This window comes from Sphaerodactylus townsendi, linkage group LG08, assembly GCF_021028975.2.
Source record: "Sphaerodactylus townsendi isolate TG3544 linkage group LG08, MPM_Stown_v2.3, whole genome shotgun sequence".
Classification (NCBI taxonomy): domain Eukaryota; kingdom Metazoa; phylum Chordata; class Lepidosauria; order Squamata; family Sphaerodactylidae; genus Sphaerodactylus; species Sphaerodactylus townsendi.
In genome coordinates this window covers 82463094-82483288 of record NC_059432.1, presented here as the reverse complement: position 1 = coordinate 82483288, position 20195 = coordinate 82463094, and the positions used below count along the sequence as shown (strand labels likewise).

At 40.4% G+C, this 20195-nt stretch overlaps 1 protein-coding gene across 6 annotated transcripts in view; it reads right to left on the bottom strand.

Moving 5' to 3' along the window:
• The window catches only part of RASA2 (RAS p21 protein activator 2), a 54735-nt gene extending 37965 nt beyond the window's left edge, over positions 1–16770 (bottom strand). For 4 of the 6 annotated variants that reach the window (XM_048505084.1, XM_048505086.1, XM_048505085.1 and 1 more), the window contains exons 1-5: positions 16586–16770; positions 10382–10499; positions 8390–8493; positions 6371–6465; positions 426–502 (exon numbers count right to left, since the gene is read on the bottom strand). In XM_048505084.1, coding sequence (XP_048361041.1) covers positions 426–502; positions 6371–6465; positions 8390–8493; positions 10382–10499; positions 16586–16649 — 458 coding nt within the window. In that variant the 5' untranslated portion in view covers positions 16650–16770. Of the gene's footprint in view, positions 1–425; positions 503–6370; positions 6466–8389; positions 8526–9057; positions 9180–10381; positions 10500–16585 lie in introns of those variants that run through there. The other 2 variants (XM_048505088.1, XM_048505087.1) reach the window with 2 other exon arrangements.
• Positions 16771–20195: the final 3425 nt, after the last annotated feature.

Below are 20195 nucleotides of genomic sequence, written 5' to 3'. Positions count from 1 at the left end.
AAACTTGTTATCCAGTACCTGATCATGATAAATGTGTCACTTAACATATGTTTGATTTAACAGCACAAAAAATAGCATATGTTGAATCAGTTCTGTGCTATACTTTGGAGATTGAATTTTGCTGAGTTTAAGACTAAATAATATCAGATCATAAACTGAATTTGAATCAAGTCGCAGTGTTCATACTTGCCTTGCAAAGCTTAAGTATCAATTTTCTCAATATAGCTTCAAAGTGAGATTGATGACCGTGTGTGGAAAATAAAATAATTTACGGCCAGTGAGATTGCAATTCAGGTGATGACTCATTTAGGAGCATTCTTGGCAGATTTTGTCCTTTGTACATAATGTCCCTTGAACAGTTTTACCACACCTTTTGATTTTCAATAACAAGCAAAACCAGATTAAGAATTGATAAATATCCTTACTGTACTACTAGCTGTTGGCAGACTGATCCATTATCTGTAATCAGTTCATTCAGCTTTAATTCAAGATGAACTTTTCCCTGTCAATGACAAAAAGTTTCAGTTGAAAAGGTCTGTGTCAATTATATCACTTGACATACAACAAATAAAACTCTATATGTTTTCAAACGTTTTTCTTGTTTCTACAAGGTTACAGAGGTCACATATCACAAGCATTAGCAGACAACTAGTGGTTTTATTGGAAAAGGGCTAAATATACTAAATTTGCCTTTTTTGTTTCCTAAAGAATTTTAGACCATCATTTTTGTACTGTAGGTCAGAGAACCTCTACTAAACATCATGAGATAAAGCACACAATTTCACTGCAAAATCATCACCAGCACTTTGTTGCCTCTTCCAAGTTATATTTGTGCATGACATAATATAGAAGCTCACACCTCATACAAACTTAATAGCAGAGTTGAGCTATGACAATACACTAGTCCTGCTTTCTCAAGTAATGCAGTTCATAGCTAAAGGGTAAATGCTGCTTCATCTTTCTTTCTGTAGTTTTAATTTACAAAACGGATGAACTTATAGGTGTCAAATTATTCCAACCAAGGTACCATCTGGCAGATACAGATTTTAAATGTCTTAACATATTAACCCCAAAACTTTGCCCCAGAAGAATGGGAAAGTAATAACTGATGGTTAACAAGCCCGGAGGCTGGCTGATCGTCGCAGGGGCAGGACAGAACAGCGGCAGTGGCATCCTGGGTGGCCTTCCTTAGCCTCAGTGAAGGCCGTCCGATTGTCGCAGGGGCAGGACGGAGTGGCAGCGGCAGCACCCCGGGTGGCCTTGGCCTCGATCATCAAGGGGGCGGGTCGAAGAGCAGGCTGCGGCGACGGCGGCAACGCTGGGATCCGCCCCGGCCGGAGGCCAGTTGCAACGGGGGCAGGATACCTCCTGAGCTCCCTCCCCCTCACTCTCCCCTTTGAGTCCCTCCCGCTCTTCACCAACTCCATGCCTTCCCTCTCAGCCACAACACCCACTCCTTCCCCCGCCTCCCACCACCCCGTCCTGTCTCTTCCTCTTTTCCTCCTTTTATCCCCTCCCCTTCTCCCAGCTGCCCTAAAACCCCTCTGCCTAGTTGCTGGCCATCACACGGGACTGATCAGGCCGCTGATCCCTGCTGGCGTGGGGTTGTCAACGGGGGTCCCCCCGGAGGAGTTCCCGTTCCCCGGCAAGCCCGGGGAGAGGACGGGGGAAGCCCCGCTGTCGAGGGGCCATCCCCGGGGGTTCCCTCCACCGCGGGAGTCCCCCGGCCCATCCGGCGCAGGAGCGGGGAACGCCCCTGGGCCCTCGTCGTCGCTGGGCTGGCTGCTGGGAGCTCCCTCGTGGTGGGGCCAGTCGATCGGCCAGGCGGTGGCAAGTCTGAGAAGGGGGTGGGGGATGCCCGGTGTATAAGACGACCCCCAACTTTTGATAAGATTTTCCTGCATTAAAAAGTCGTCTTATACGCCGGTATATACGGTAGTCATCCTGAAATGCCTCCCAAAATATGGAAATGAGTAGACACAATTTAAGTTTAAACTCAATGACTATCCTCTATGTTATTAAGAGGAAACATCCATGTTCAACATACCCCTCTGATATCATATAACCAGTGATAAAACAGGAGAGTATCTCACAATCAGTCCCTAATTTAAAATACTTCCCAGAGGCATCTTGCCAGTTTCTGAAACTGAGAGCCAGATCAAATAGATCTTTGGCCTGACTTAGCAAGGAAATTTTCATATTAGCAAGCAGCCTTGCAACATTCCTGGAGGGGAATCTGGGCACCAAGTTAGACTACATTTTCATATGATACAGAAACTGCTGGGTATACTTAGACAAACAATTCACACTTCTGTTCTGCTAAAGAACCGTTACTTTAACTCATCTATAGGATTTAACCCTTTAACACTTTGAACCCAAACACTGTTACCATTTAGGGTAAGGTCAGATGACTGATAAACGTGTAAAATAGCTATTTAAAACCCCAATACATTATTCTTACATGTTAAAGAAGAACTAGACACACTGTGATCCTCCATCAACTCCACCACCCCACTCTCCTATCTACCTGGAAGGATGCTAATAAAGGACATAATACATAACGATGCTAGAAGTTTTCTGTTTTTATCATCCATCTGAAGGAATGTCATCCAGTTTATTGTATATAATACTTCCACTTCAGACTGCCACCATGACCTGTTAGCATTATCTTCAGTTGAGTCAAGGGATTAGCACATCAGCATTATGTGAACAAAATTTTGATACCATTAACACTGACTTGGCAGGAGAGAGTCAAGAGCCAAATATGCTGCAGTCTTACAACAGAAAATTGACAGCCTAAAATATCTAATTTTCGACAAATGCCACATCATACAACATGAATCTTGGCTTTGCCAATATTTAACTTTTTGATATTTAGTTTCTTACTACTAAATAGTATTTACACCACTGGAATTTAAGATGACTTCTTTTTTTGTTCTATATATCAGGAAGATACTAAACAAAGACCCTCCAAAGGAACCTCATAGTTATACTTCAACATACTTAGTTTAGTAATCTCAAAACAGCTTTAAACAGGGAGGACTACAGTGCCATGCAACAGATTTATATGCATTACATTTTTTTAAATGGCCATAAAAACACAAACACCAACTAGAAAATAAATTGCTAGTAGTACAATGTGCATGCATGCACACACCCTAACCAAGCCAGGCTTGTTATATACAGGAAGCAATAAATAAATCACTGTCAGAACTCTTCCAAGCTCAGACTCTGAGCATCTCTATAATTAACGGCTATTAGTGTACTACAAATGCCTTGCAAAATGGTTAGCTATTTCAGTCAGTGAAGGTTATCTGAAATAGTTCCATTCTTAAAAAACCTGGGAAAACTCAGCTGCCCTGAAAATAATTAGCACAACTTATGACAATCCTTAATACATCAAGGGATTGTACCTGGTATCAGCAAATGAACCTGTCTAGTCAAAGTTACACATGTTCTGAACTCTGTCTCACTGGAGGAAAACAAACTTGAATGGGCCCAACCATGGCTGGAGTGCTCATTTTTTCCAACAGGGCTGTAGTCAAGTGTAAAAAGATCCCACTGCCCCACTATGCACTGATGTTTAAACAGTTGTGCTGAAATGGTTTAAACTTCAATACTACTCCAAACCACATGCATTTTTTAAGTCCAAAGTTTGGCATCTCAGCAATTATCTTCAGTTTTTAAACACATTTTAAAAGGGGGAGGGTATGAAAAAATGTCAGCAAAATGAGAAACTAAGTGTAATCACTTCATAGTTTTTAATGTGTGCACAATCCTAAAAAAGCCCTAGATAGCAATATCTTCACTAAAGACAAATCTGGTCCCAAGTATCATATCTCATTTTATGCAGCTTAGGGCCAACTAGACATGATAGTGTCCACAAGTCCAACCCATGGATGCCACCACCATCTCAAACCTAATGAGATAACTTTAAAATGCTGAACGGGCACAATCATGATGAGCCGCCCCCCCCCCCCCCACCCTCCCGGTGTCTTATGAAATGCCAGAACAGCTTTGGATATATTAGACCACTTCAGATACGTCAAACATGATGAAAAAGGAAGCATGTTCTATCAACAGATGTGGTAACATTTACAGACAAGAAGTATGATGTAAGCTATACAAAATAAAAAAGCTGTACAAAATAATTCGTGTTTTTAACATGAGCATGAATGGCATCCACAGCTATATTTTCACTCCACTCAACACACAGTTAATATGCTAAGCAATTTCATGAAGTAAGGGACCTGTACCTCCTTCACATATGCAACTATTACTGTACTCTATCACAGTGCATTTTATTCTGTACATACATGGTAACTGTGGATATGCTGGAACACAGAAAAGCTTAGGACAGCTGCTGCAACTGGAAGAATTATATGGGTGAATGCAATTCATAATCAAAATCAATGAATCAAGTTCTTAAAATAACCAATCCTGGCTTTTTACGAAACTTATGCTTTATGATTTCCCTAGGACATCGCTTCAGATGGGAGCCAGTGGGGTGCTTGCAGGCAACTGGGAGAGGACTCATTAGCCTTTGCACTGTGGTGACTAATCTTTTCTGAAAACTCAAAAATGAAAGGTTGTCTTCAATACAATTTTTGTAGATAAAGATGAAAATTCTGCTGCATTAAAAAAGCTGCTCCTGCATAACAATAACCACCCATCATTTCATACAGGTAATTCTGAGAAAAGGATCACCAAATGTGCTATTGTAGCATTAGGCAGACATTCAAAACAACATGATTTATATGTCATGATCTGAATCTTGGCTAGGAGATCATGATATAATGATTCTAATTCTGTTTTAATGTGGCTAATGGAAGCAATTTTGTGATGCAGTTATTAAAGTGTCAAACTAGGAGTTAGGAGCCCAGCCTCCAGTGTCTTGTAACCTACCTGTCTCATGGCCTAATCTACCTTGCGGTGTTGTTTCGTAAGATAAAAGGGAAGGCGGATCATTGACCTGAGTTCCAGGTTTAATATTGCTTTTTGTATCAGTTGCACCTGATTTCAAGATTAAGAATCACACAAGTTTCAATCTCAGTATTCTGGACATATTTTAAAAGTTCTCTAGATAAGAGAATGCAATAACACATTTGTACCCTTCATGCAAAAAGTCTGATTGCATGGACTTCTGATGTTTTCTTGTAAGTAAAAAGATAATCCATCTGAAGCTAACCAGAAGGAACCAATGGGAAATGACTGCCCTGTCAAAAATGAGCCCTTACTGGATTCCAAAAATCCCCGCACTCCTGCAGAAATAGTGACAACTGTTTCCTGTTCCTGAGCTCCTGGTTGTACCTTTCAGCACAGAACCAGAGTGCTGGTATATTGACATACAGACTAAGTGACGATATTGGGGGGGGGGGGGGTAATCCATCGATCTCTAGGGTAGAACTTCTGCACTTCCCCTTCCCGCTGAGCTCCCTAAAATGCTGTGAGGATCAGCAGATATCAGAGACAAACTGTGGCGTTACAGTAAAAGAATGAAAACTGCTTGGGTTAGTTTTTCCCAGAGATACAAGAACCATTCAAATATCATGTTGGTTACATGTTAATAGAGGTGTGCAAAAAAAAAAAAAAAAAAGACGGTTAAATTCAAATTCGGGTCTAACTCACCTGGATTTTTTCAGTAAACCCAGATATTCCTGAACTTCCATATCAGACACAAATCTGAATTTTACTGCCTCCCATTTCTCCCTTTCCATCTCCTGCCACTTACCTGGGCTCCATAGCAGCTTTAACGGTCAGAACTGCCTAAAGTAGCACTGGCAGCGGTAGCCTGTGCCAGCCACCATCTCCAAGCCCCGAACACAATGGGTGGCTTGCTGCTCTACACCACCCACCATCTTCGAGCCGTACTTGGAGATTGGAGTCAGCAGGAAGCCTGCACACAGCTGCATGCTGGGTTCAGCCCAGTCGAGTTCAATGTGCAGCTCTGAACAGGCCACCATCACTGAGCCCCATGCAAAGCCTGGAACTGGCAGAGGAGTTCTACAACAGGTGAGGATGTAAATAAGAGAGATGGACGAGAGGATTCTCTCCCCCGCAGTCACCTTTACTAAAACGGCAGCAAGCCAAAGCAGACTGATTCAGGCCAAAAAACAAACAAACCTGGGGATCACTGTTTAGCTTCCTTTAAATTGCAGGAAGGACTGTTCCTCCCCTCCTCCGAAAAATACTGATAAGGCATTTTTCGGAATTTGCAATTTACGTTTGAGAAACCACAGTAAAATCAATGGGCTGTAATCATTTTACTCAGTACATTGCCGTTTTTATATGAACAATTTGTAGAGGAGGGGAGACAATCTTTCAATTTATACAACACATCTCTTTTACTTTCACATTTGACTAATTTTACCTGAACCTCTGAGTTAGAATCAACAGGCTGAAGCATAAACCACGGTTCTTTGCCACAGTATTTGCTCAAGTCTTCTTTTTTAATAGCTATTTTTCCTAAAGGAAAGAATATAAAATGAGTTATAAATGCCACTGCCTGATTAATTGGCTATTAAGGTTTTAAAACTGATGTGCTTACAATTAACCTTTCCATAGCGGATTAAGTGGGTTAATCTTTCCATAGTGGATTAAGTTAAGAACTTGGGATACTCCTGGATTTGGCCTGGTTCCTGGATAAGCAAATTTATTACACCAAGGCTAAGGCACAAAAATGTGCAAAAGTTGTAGACATTTAATGTGGAAACAAAAAGCAAGAGTGTCAAAGTATACCAATTAGTATAACATAAACACACAGCAAAACATGGCAAAGTATTCAAGTAATTTATAAGAAGATGGACAATTCCAGATAAGCCACCCATTTCACCCTAGAAATGACGGGCTTGTTCACTTCCACAGTGACTATTGCATGTCAAATCTTGGGAGATGATAAATAGGCTTTCTAATAATATAAAAAAATTAATTAAGGATGACTTAAAAACATGGTTGAACAATGGAATAATAAACATTACAATAAATAAATGATACATATATATCGAGTTGTACATAGCAATAAATACAAGAATGAGAGTTAATAAATATGTGGAGTATAAAAACTATTTCTATAAATATACTATAATATAGATATGAAATAAAATCATAATCTAAAAGTAAATAAGCCTCAGAAATATGAAAAACTTACAGGAAATGTTACAGCTTTTCTATAGCCTTTCTGCATTCCCATGCATATCATACAACTATGCATTCCCACAAATATCATCCGACTTCAGTCAGTTTCCACTGACCGTTTAGCCCCCTTGCGCCAGCAGAACCAGTCTCTCCACTTTCTTCTATGAGAAATTCTTTTAAGTTTGGCTTTTTTAAAAAAAAATTGGGCTTCCAACACCATGGGAAAGCCCTTTGGAGGAGGCGGAACAGCACCGTTCCCGCCCACCCGACACCCATTAGTGTACTATCAACTTGTTTGCCACACTACCTGCCGCTGTAAGACTGAAGATAGAAAAATTTCAAATAAATAATTTTAACAAATATTTGCATTTCTTACTGTGTAAGCCACAGGGGTATCCCTAGGGCTAGATATATTATTCAAGTCTAGTCTGCAAGAAAATATCTAAACTGTTGAGCAAGAAATGAAACACAACCTGAAAATTATGGTGACTAAAGTTTGCAAACAGCAACAATATGGGTTGCAGAAAGTCAAGCAATACATTGAAACAGGATTCCTGGTAGTAAAAAGCCAAAAGGACATCAAAGATTGTGGCAGATTGTTTTTAAACTAGGTCCACAGTCAACTGATCAATACTGGAAAAGTGTGAGGTCCCCTATCATGATCTATAGCAAGTTAGCAAAGCTACAAATCTCAATTACAAATTCATGATACAATCCAACAGTTGTATCCCATTCAAAATTATGTTCTATTATGTTCTAAACAGCCAAATACCATCTGAGACATTTGGTTCATGTTTGGTAGATAATTCTCGTATTTTTCCATCAAGAAAAATGAAAGACTTTTCTGCGCATGCAGAACTTCCCAAGCTAGCCATGAAAATCTAACAGTTCTGATTCTCACATGAGGGTCAAAACATCTTTTAAAACAGAGGTTTGATTAATAGTTAATGCTTCAGGCTGTTTTTTAATAACATTTCAAACCACTGACAGGCCTCCTGGTCTCTTTGCAGAGAGAATATGGATATAGTGTTTAAAGAAATAACAAACAGAACAAGTCACTATTTTCTGTTTTTACCAAGATCAATCACAATAGATCTTCTTTGCACTCCTTATTCCAAGGAATGTATTCACAATTATTCCAGTATTGAGCGCCGCTGCCGGAAAATGGTTAACCAGCAAAGTTTTAGAATAAGAGGCCTTTAATGAAACTGTCACAGAACATTTACGGTCCTTGCCCTTTTAAGTCCTAACTTACCTATTCGTAGGTCCCTCTGCAAAACACTCTTGTCATAAATATAGAATGATAAGAACTGGAATGTCCTTGGTATCTCAAAGTAGAACTCTTCTCCAAAAAAGGGGCTAGAAAAAGGTCAGCAAGCACCTTAGCAAAACTGTTGATCACAGAAAATTATACGTGACATACTAATTTATAAAGCAATATTTTATGAAGAACTTTTCTTGAACACAAGGCTTGTTTAAAGAATTAGTTCATTCTGCTCCTCTTAATCTAGGTCCCATAATGCACTACTCCTACAGATTTTGTCTTATGATATATATTGTCTACATTTTGAGACAGTTATTAAAGAGATTAAACAAATTATCCTCATGGACAAAGTTAAATTTATCATTGTTAGGTAAAATTAGGTGAATTAAAATGTCACTTAGAACAATTTTTTTGCTTTAGAAACTCCTATAACAGTACAGGAATGAGAGTTAAAGTGATGCAAAAATATTTAATTTCAGCTAGAATGATAAGAAATCTATCGTTACTATGCAGGATGAGCAAGACACGATGATATCCCTAACTTCCAAAAGTAACGGTTACTCATCTAGAATTGGATGGTTAATTAAATGGATGAAAGAAGATATAACTCAGAATGAGGAATTTAATCTTGTTAAATAATGCACAGGTTTTCTACAGACCTGACTTCGCTTCATGAGTTCTGTCCATTCATAAGCAGGTGTCTCATGAATCTGAACTGCAACAACTTCTGCAAACTCCAGTCTCACTTTGAAGGAGAGTAAAGTCAATGGGATAGCCCTCCCTACAATGTGGAAGTGGTTTATTGGCCAAATGAGAAGTGACATTGCTTAATATGCTACATCCTGCGAAGGCATCCTGATGGTGAGTTTGCGCCATATAAGAGGCAGACTAAACAATTCAGGGGTACCCTGCCTCTTCACTAGTATCCAGCTATCTGCTATATTGTGAGCTTATATACCTACGTTTTCATCATCAGATATTACACATGCATTTAGAAAAAGTACAGAAACACTCTACAACTCTTCTGTAGAAATTACAATGAAATAATGTGCAAGATTGATTTTGAGGTCAGTGCTGACAGTATTTTTTTTTTGCTCCAAGAGCCAGTCCAAAAAGGTAGAAGCCAGAGTATCCAGGGTTTTATATTTCAGTGATCGCATATCCTAATTATTGCTTCAGGAAACCTAATCTCTTCACATTTTTTTATGATTTTACCTAAGCAATGACAAAAGCACTGTAATATATAAACACACATGGGGTAATTCTGATTGTCATCATCCCAACAGAAACTAACTTCTACCCCATCCCAATTTCTAATAACATTAATGCTTTAAAATTATTGATTTAATTGAATATTATAGTCAGTATAGACAACAACCAGTTAAGAAATTAACTCATCTACCACTACAGAATAGTGTAAAATTAAGTTTACACATAAACAAGCCATGACGAGAACTTTAAGACAAAAAATCATGATGTGGCCTGATTAACAAGTTCTGGGTGGGCTCTAGACAGTTTTGTCACTCATTAATGGCCATTCCCCTTCTTATTACAGCTCTTGTTCCACATGGTCCATGTAGGTCCAATTATTCTAAAATGATTTTAGGGGTCAGCAGCAGAACCGCACCCCCCCCCCCCAAAACTGAACACCCTGGTTGAATTCAGCTCTTTGAATTTCCATTAGAAGAAATTCCTAAAAATGGTAGGTACGACAAAAAATTTCTAGGTGCCATGGAAACTACAGATTTCTTGAACCCTGTTCTAAAGGGACCCCTCAGGTACACATGGGAGGAAATTTGGAATGAGTTTTTCATACCACATTCCATAGGAAAATCTCATTAGAAGGATCACTAACAGGGTTCACTTGGAAAATGTTATGTGATAATACATTCCAACATTAAGTTTTCCTAGGGGTCAGTTCAAGCTATCCTGGGAACAAACAGTTATTGCATGATTAGAACTACGCAATGATAAATAACTTACCTTAAGGATTTCTCTACTACCTGAGTACGAAAAACTTCTTCTTGATCTAAATTGATTGTACAAAAACAGTCTCTCATCTTGTTTGGTCCAGAGTATGGCACTAGGTTTTTGGCCTCACCTAGTGAGATAAGAAAATAATTTTAAACACCATAAAGGGGTGGGGGTGGAAAGTGCAACTGGTTTACAACAATATAGATACAATGCAGAGCTTTCATTAAGAAAAATAAACAACAAAATATTACAGTATCAATAGTTCATTATTTTCCTAATTAACTGAAAATTCACACCAATAGCAAAAAGCAGCATATATACCACAGAAAACAAATTTTAAAAGGAAATTTCACCACAGTTCAGAAGAAGAGTTTGAATTTATATCCCACCTTTCTCTCCTGTAAGGAGACTCAAGTGGCTTACAAGCTCCTTTCCCCTCCACTCCCCACAACAGAACCTTGTGAGGTAGTGGGGCTGAGAGAGTTCCGAAGAACTGTGACTAGCCCAAGGTCACCCAGCAGGAACGTAGGAGTGCAGAAACACACCTGGTTCTTCAGATAAGCCTCTGCCACTCAGGTGGAGGAGTGGGGAATCAAACCTGGTTCTCCAGCTAAGAATCCACCTGCTCTGAACCACTACACCACGCTGGCTTAGATCTGTGGTTAAGACTTGTGCTTTTGTGACAAGACCTATTTTTCCAGAATAGCACAGCATGCCAGGAACAGGTTCAGTTCTGATATAAACAGAAGGCTTCCTCCCACAGGCTCATTAACACCACTTCCTACCACACCTGCACTTTCCTTAGAGAGAAATCCCATGCTGGTAACCGGTTAGGCTTGACACAGCTTGTCATAGCAGCCTAAAGCTATATGGCTGCAAGTCACAACACAAACACTGTCTAGATGAGGTGTTAACCATCTCCTATTCCTTTTCCACAAAGAACTATGTTGTTTAATAGTCTATTATAAAGCCCTCCATAACTGAAACTTCACTTACTATGTCTCCACGGTCATTTAATTAGTATATTTTCAGTGAGTCTACACAATTTCTTGAAATGTACTGAATGAATAATCAATCAAGCTGTTCACACATTACAGTGAGGAATATATGATTGTTAATGAGGAAACACAGGATAACACCCTGCCAGTGAAATATGCTAATAAGCTCCAAAAGTAAATAAAGCAAATGTGGCAACTTTATTACTAACTAGACCATTTTACTTGGAGTTAGTATAAAATAAAATGGAAGTAATGCAACTAAAAAGCAGGTAGTAGGGAAGAGTACCACTTTTCCAAAAAGAAAATAAACAATAGATTACATCAATTTTTGTTATTAAGCCTGGGTAAATCATTCTACTTGGGATCTTCCTACAACAGCAAAATATTGCAGACTCAAATCAATAACTATACAAGCACCACTGGATTACCACTTTGTAGCAATGCTATCCCCAATTCTCATTACAAATAAACAAAGTATCCCAGTCAAATAACTTTATTACCAAAAATTAAATGGTACTGTAACACTACAGAATAGACATAAACCCACATGATTGGGATCCCTCTCGAAAAAACAAATGAATAAATGCAAAAGAGAAATATTACAATCAGTGTTATTCAAACTGTAAAACTCTGATGTTCTTCAAAAGCTTATTAGGAATTCCTTGACAATCGGTAATGCTGGACAAGCTCCACTTAACAGTTTGTGTGCCACTATCAATCTTTACTGTAGAATGGGGAATTGCATGCTAGAGGGTACCTGATGTGTTCTCAGCCACATGTTCCGTTCAAGTGAGGCAATAATGAAGCAAACAGGCTTGACTAGCCTATATGAACTGAATGAGATCACTGCTGCATGACCTGCAATCCTTTGCAAAGCTCTGGGGCTCCTTAACAGAGAAGCTGATGTGGAAAGGGTTCCCTGAAGGTAGAAAGTTCCACAAACATTTGTTTGATGATTTGATTATTTTAAGCCATAACTATTAACAGCACTGTCACTAGATTAACAGCTTATCCACTATTTCTTTCCCTTGGAAAGAATGCAGTACCTCTAAGGAACATTCAATCCACTGTGTTTCATTAGTTAAAGTTGTAATTTCTACAGAGCAGGAGGTGGTTTAACAACATCATACCTTTCTTTGGCTACCAAAATAGGTTGCAATGGCAGGTGCAGAGCAGCCTCACATATTCCACTACTGCAGAATATTGAAGGAGGACCTGGGGTGGGTTGAACGCAGATACAGCAACCAGCTAAAATATGAATGACCAAATGGAGACCAACATAGTGAACTTGTCAAAAAAGATAAGTGCGATTTGGATAAAAATCTGGCTCCAATCTCAGATCAACTATGAATTTACTACATGACAATGGAACCTAATCCTACACATTACTCTGAAGTAAGTTTCACAAACAGAATTTACACCCAAGGGGAGCATGAACTCCAACCATTCTGTCTCTCAGCCATCTCTTCTTTATCTGGGATGACACTGTCATACTACACAGAATTGCTACAAGAATGACTGAGAAGTGTTGAAAGCCTTTCAAAATTATGGAAGCACCATATAAATAATAATGACTGCTACAAAGATAAACAATAAATATACAATAAAAAAGAAAATTTAGGACACAACGATGCTAGACTGCAGCCCACCCTGCGACTTACAGCTTCCTTGATCAACCACTGCATTTAAGATACATACATTTTATAAACTTCCTTATTCTATTTCCAAATATGTGCCTATCAAATATGAACAAATGCTTTCAACAATGCATGAAAATATAGGAGTTGAATTAAACACAAACATGATAGACACATAAAGTTCTTGCCTCATAACATGAGGGACCATTACCTTTTGAGCCATTACTGCCAAGTGTTAAAACAATAATGCTCACTTAATTTATCAGTGAAAAGAGTTTATGTGATTTTTTAAAAGTTATTTTGGTTTTGTTGCATTAGTATCACAGACACTACAGCATTTTCTGGACTCCCATCAGCAGATAGGATGACTTTTGTTCATTCCTCCAACACACTGCAGACTGTTACCTTGCCCTGTGTGCTTTCATGAAGATCCCTGACCTTGGTGGGGGTAGGCATTGCTTCACAGACTGTGGTACAGCAGGAGGAGTAAACAAAAAGCCCCACTCTTACAGGATCCACAGTCTAATGCCATTAGAAGGAAAAATCACCTCAAAAATAGTGGATTTTAATGTCAAATCCATCCCTTCAAAATATAAAAAAGACAGCCAGTTTGTGCAATTGGTAACACACAAGTTTAACATTACCAGAATAGGGAAAAAATATTTAAGCGATGTTTTAATGCCACCATAACTATTGCAAGGCAGGACTTTAGAAGTCTCGGTTTTAAACTTACATTAGCTTGAACATAATGATTTTTTCAGGAGCACTTTTTTTGCAATACATTTCTTCTTTTAAAAACTGAAAGCTAAACTGAATGAATCTAATAATGAAAATATGATATGGCGTATGCACATTAGAACACTCGACTACTTTTTAAATAGATGATCTTCAAAGGAAACATTACGAAACCTAGTTCCACATCAAAATGGATGTTAAAACTGCTGCAAGTCATTCTGTAGAAGACTGAATAAAAGCGTGAGAAAGGAAGTGGGTTATGTTCAACTTACATGAATGTACTTCTACTCCACTCCCCACAACCAGCTTCGGAAAACCACTACATCCTGTTTGTTTCAGTTACCCTGAAATCTATGTCAGCTACATCACATTTATTTTCTTGCCCCCTGAATTTTCTGATCACTCAGTTCTACTTGTTTAGCTTCCCAAATATATAATCTTCTTTGCCAACATTCAGCCAGGTTCACATAGATACTATTGCTTTCCATCTCATTAAGGTACTGAAACAAGTAAAAAATAACCACTTCCCGAACATCCTGTACAAGCTTCCTGCTACATCATGTGTTTCACAAGATTAATATGTATTCCAATATTTGTTCGACACTTTGTTTTAAAACCATAAACAAAATACTTTGAAATATTACATACAGGTGTGATGCTCTATGCCAGGAGTATTGAACTCATTTGTTAAGAAAGGCCAGATATGACATAAATGTGGCTTGGTTAGCTGGTCCCTAAATGGCACGGGGGTGTGTGCCTGGACTGGTGAGCCTACAGTGGAGTTGGGTGGCTACCTAAGAGGCCTATCAGGTCTGTGAGTCAGCTGGGGCAAACCCCAACCCCTCATTCCCAATCTGCCCTAGTGAGCCCAGTGAGTTTATCAAGCCAGATCAGGAGCAAGGGAGGGTTCCTTGCTCACTAGCTTGTGAGCTTGATGTCCCCCTCAAGGTGCCAGATCCAGTCACCTGCCACATGTTTGACACTCCTACTCTATGCTGTCAAAAACAACATTTTTATTTAAGTAATGTTACTTTGACCATGACAGATCAAAACATTAAAAGGATTTCCCACCTAAACAAGAGCTATGTCATTCCATCAAGGGCTTCTACCAGCTTTATTTATTTTTTGCCCCACCTTTCTTCCACTGTGGAATTCAAGGCAGCACATATAGGATTTTCAAAAGGTCTACAACTGAGAAGACCCACACCTGCTGAGATAAAGCAAGCTTTTTGGATCACTTGCCTTCCAAATGCATGGTTGGACCACTACAAAGTAAACACCTGTCCTAACTCTGTATACACTTGCTTGGAGCCAGCAAGATAGTTTTTCAGAGCACAACCTTTTATGAATGGTCCAAAAAGCTCCTGTCTCATTTTTCTTCTACAAGAAATCCCTGACTCCCCCTGGCCATCTAATGCAAATAATTATGCACAGGCTCCTCTTACTTTATTATTGTATACACAACACACACTTCACAACCTCTCCATAGCCACGCTAACAATATTCTCAAATACTTGTTAAGTCTCCCCTACTAGCTTAGCTATCTTCACACAGATCAGCTGACAGTTAACAAAGACAAATGGTTTCAAGGATAATGTATGTGAAGTGTTTTGAATGTCATAAGTAGGAGAACACATGTCTTGGGGTTGCTTTATACATACTACATCCTAAGTGTGCTCTTAAATACAACCATGGAGATACATGAAGTAATACTGTTCTCAAGAATCCTGTTCTGTCTGTTAAGTGGACATTCAACAGCAAACTCGGACTGCCATAATGTGTGAAACAGTCCCTAACTTATCAGCTAAGATGAGGGACAGAAGCAATTGCTTCACCCAGCAACAAGAAAATATGTAGAAAGACTTTGCTCCAGGTCTCAATCCTTTATGCCCTTGCTTTCCCAAATTACCCCTCCCCCACACACAGTGCTTTCACAAGAAATTCAACCATCATTTTCCTCCCCCTAGGCAGACAACCCCCACCACTTGACTTCTATGCTTTCGTCAGAGATCTAGAGTGATGAAGTGGTTACAGAATTCGACAAGTATCTGAAAGATCCAGGCTCAAATCCCCACTTGTGTCATGAAACCTAATACAGCAACCTTGAGCTAGTCACACACTTTCTGCCTAACCAATCTCACAGGGTGGTTGTGAGTATAAAGTGGGCACAGGGAGAACAGTATATCGGTGTTGGGCTTCTGTGAATTAAACAGATGTCAACCCTATGCCGACTCCCTTCCAACGAGACCCTGTCCTCAGGAAGTCACCTATTATTTTCATTTAAACCCCCAGCTCATCCTATCACCCCCACCTGTGCGCTTCACCTCTGACCAACCTCCATGTGGGCCCCACTCCGCCTGCCCTTTTACTCCTCACTCAGTCAGCCGAATCCTCTGCCTAACCTACCTCAAAGGGTAACTGTGAGTATAAAGTGGGCACAAGGAGAACAATGCAGCCGTGTTGGGATCCTGTGAATTAAACAGATGTCGGCCCTATGCCGACACCCTCCCAACAAGACCCTGCCCCACCTATTCTTTTCATTTGAATCCCTCAGCTCGCTTTATCGCCCCCCACCTATGCCCTAACTTCCATGTGGATCCCACTCCGGCTGCCAAAGGGCCTCAGCCAGCCAAGTCCTCCCCTCTCCACCACCCGCAAGGCGAGGCCGAGAAGCGCCTCAGAGGAACGCAGCGAGGGCTGGACTAGCGCGGCGGCTGAGTCAGTGAGGCCGCCTGAAGGCGAAGGCCCTTCCTTCCGGCTCTACCCTCCCCCGTCCCATCCTTTACCCCCTCCCCCCACCCTAGCCAGGCTGGACTTCACTCAGACTCCCCCCGGTCACTCACAAATCTTCCCGCGGAGAGTCTGCAGCACCCGCGCTTCCTCCTCGCTCCCTTCGCCGGAGGCCATGGCAGGCGTGGCGGGGGGGCGCCCACCGCGCGGCCAATCCGGGAGGGAGAAGGCCCAACGTCTCCCGCGCGCGACTCCACTCGCCCAACTGTAGCGCCAACTGCAGCGGCCCCCGCCCGGCTCTGATGGCAACAGCAAGGGCCCGACCCGCACGGCCAGCGGCCCCGCCCACAACCCTCTGCTCCGCCCACTCCTCTTCTTCCATTGGTTGGGTGGGAGGAGCGAGGGTGGTTGCTACGGCGGGTAGGCGGGCTAGGCGCATGCGCTTTGGCTTCTCTCGCCCTTGCCCCCTTCTGCCATCTGGAGGAAAGGAAGGAAACACGTGTGTGTGTGTGTGTGCGTGTAAAGTCATCACTCTCTCCCCCCGCCCTTAGGGCAGCGCCAGCTTCGCCGCCCGGCTAGGCGTGACTGACAGGAAAGTTGGTGGCCTGAAGTCGGAAGAATTGTTCCGGCAGCACAGTCCTCACACTGAAGTTACAGCCATTCGGCCACGCCCCTGCAATGTGGGCCTCGACTATGTTTTAAGCTTTTGGGCACGTGGTCAGACGGGTCTGGGTTTAGTCATTGCTTGAATGGGGACGGGGCCTTCATTTCAGATGCATAATCTGGCTGAACCGCAGAAGATTAAGAGCCCTTAATAAAGGAGCGACCCGGTCTCCTTCTGAACCCCCTCCTTTTTTCTTTCCCCTCATATAAACATGTGTTCTAAAATAAAGGTTTTTTTTTAACATAATATCGATTACATTCCACAAGTTGTAGTCATGGTTTCAACAGCTTTAAAAAGAGGCCTCTTTATGATAGCTGAATGGCATATGTTCAGAGAAACTGTTCCCCTTTCTCAGTTGCTGAGAGGTCTGGAAAAGAAGAAGAAAAGAAGAAGAGTTAGATTTGTATCCCCCTTTCTCTCCTGCAAGGAGATTCAAAGCAGCTTACAAACTCCTTTCCCTTCCCCCCCTCACAACAAACACCCTGTGAGGTAGGTGGAGCTGAGAGATCTCAGAAGAACTATGGCTAGCCCAAGGTCACCCAGCTCGTGTGTGTTGGATGTTCAGGCTAATCTGAAGTTCCCAGATAAGCCTCCACAGCTCAGGTGGCAGAGCAGGGAATCAAACCTGGTTCCTCCAGATTAGAGTACACCTGTTCTTAACCATTACGCCATTGCTGCTCCTTTAGGGTAGGAAGCATTCAGCTGGTTACTGGAAATATCTACTTCCACAATTGTTGAAATATCTACATCTGCCCTTGTATTCCAGCACAAAGCTAGGGGACTGCACAGCAATACAGAGTTTTGTCTGTGTGGGAGAAAGTAGTCTACCTTCTCTTATTTATAATTTATTGGAGCACTCCCCCCTCCATCCTAGATAGAACCTCCTCAAGAACCATAATTGAAAGAGAATGCACAGTAGAAATATTTGAAAGAAAGAAAAATGGGTCAAGTGGGTAATGATGACAAAAACCTCTGATTGGGAGCTTGGAGATCTGCGGCCAATCATAGTAGACAATACTGGCCTTGATAGGTCCTGTAAGGCAGATTAACCCCCACACCAGCAACATTAAATGTTGATCAAATATATGTAACAGTAAAAGTCAATAATAACAGAAGTAAATGTCAAAATACAACCTACTTCAAATTCCAAAAGCTCAACAAAAAGCTTCACTGATCGACAAAATTTAAGAGGTGGCAAACTGGACCTCCTTTGGGAGCACTTTCCACAACCATTGTCCCAATGTCAAGAAAGGCCCTCTCTTTTATGACCAACCACTGTACCAGTGAAGGTAGTAGATGACCTGGTGGGTCTATATGAGAGAATGCAATCCTTGAAATATCTACATCTACTGTAAAATTTTGAAGCAGGGCCTTGCATGTGGTGCAGAAATTTACAAGGTAACTAATGTGTAGTGGTTAAGAGTGGTAAACTACGATCTAGTGAACCGAGTTAGTTTCCCCACTCCTCCACGTGAAGCCTGATGGGTGATCTAGGGCTAGTCACAGTTCTCGCTGAATTCTCTCAACCCCCACCTACTGCACAAGGTAAAGATCAGCTCTTCTATTTTGCTCATTCTTGCTATAATTACCTTTGCTCATGCTATGGTGTTTTCATTTTATGGTATCACTCTTTTGTTACTATTGTAAATTTAAAAAGTTGAATCCAGCCAGTTTTTCTGTTTGTAACAAAGGTAGGAAGGAAGCTGGCTGGATCCAATCCAAACAATAGATCCAGGAATGAAATTGTAGTTCTTTAATATCACTAGCAAAGCAGTTATTGAGACTGATCTATGGCAGGGCCTGATCTATGTTTCATTCACTAAGGCTTACTGCCCAAACTTGCTTTTACATAAATAGTAGAAGGCAATGGGCAGGGTGCTTTATTGAACACAAGAAACATGCCTCTGCCCTGAAGATATTTCAATCTACAATGTAACAAGAGAAGGAAATTAGTAAGGTTACCGATTGTGATGTGTAAATTCAGTAAATATTTGGAAATAAACTTGGCTGGCTAAAACAATAAACTCATTATAAAATGACATGGACAAAAATGCAAGAGGGTAGGCAATGATGATTCAAATTAAAATGTAGTATTTAGGAAGAATGTTCATTGTAAAAATGAATTACCTCCCAAAATTAAATTTTCTGTTTCAAATGTTGCCAATTTACATACAAGAAAAAATCTTGGAAGAATGGTAGAAACAGATAAACAAGTCCATCTGGATCAGTAAAAAGCCCAAAATTAGATTTAAAGTTTTACAAGATGAGAAAGATACAGGAGGTCTAGTAGTACCTAACATGATATTATCAGGCAACTGGGCTAATCAGAAACCCAAACCAAAGAGTGATAAAATAAGAAACAGGAGATCTGAAAGGACTACATAATTATTTATGGACAGGAAAATCAATGAAGAAGAGAAATACAGCTCAAAAAGGTAGCCATGTAATCAGAGATGAATTGTTTAACGTTTAGGGAGCTAAATGAAGACAAATTAGTCCTCCGATATCTTTTTAAATATATCCGATAGAAGCTTATTATGACAAGAATGTGATGAAAAATACAGATTTTATAACATCTAGAGATATGATAGATAATTAAGGAGAAATTAAACTTTGGCAACAGGTAAAAGGATAAAAATACAGCAGCTATTATACTTTCAACTGTTTCAAGAATAAGAAAGGAAATTAACTCAGCAAGAGGTGTAAAAAGGGGAATGATGGAATTTGACAAGGTGACAGTCTACATTTCAGCTGCCATCACTGTGTATGTGAATTTTAATGTTTTTAATGTTTAACATTGAAATTATTTACTGGTTCTGTTGATTTATATATAGTAATGCTTATATGTTATTAAATTATGTGCATTAGCATGAACAGGTTAGTAAGTTTAATTTTTTAAAAAGACCATACAGCAAAAAGAACATTTGTTAGGATAAGAGTGGTTAAGCATGGTTAAGCACTGTGGACTCTGATCAGGAGAACTGTGTTTGATTCCCCAGTACTACACATGAAGCTTGTTGGGTGACCTTGGGCAGACCACAGTTCTCTCAGAACTCTTT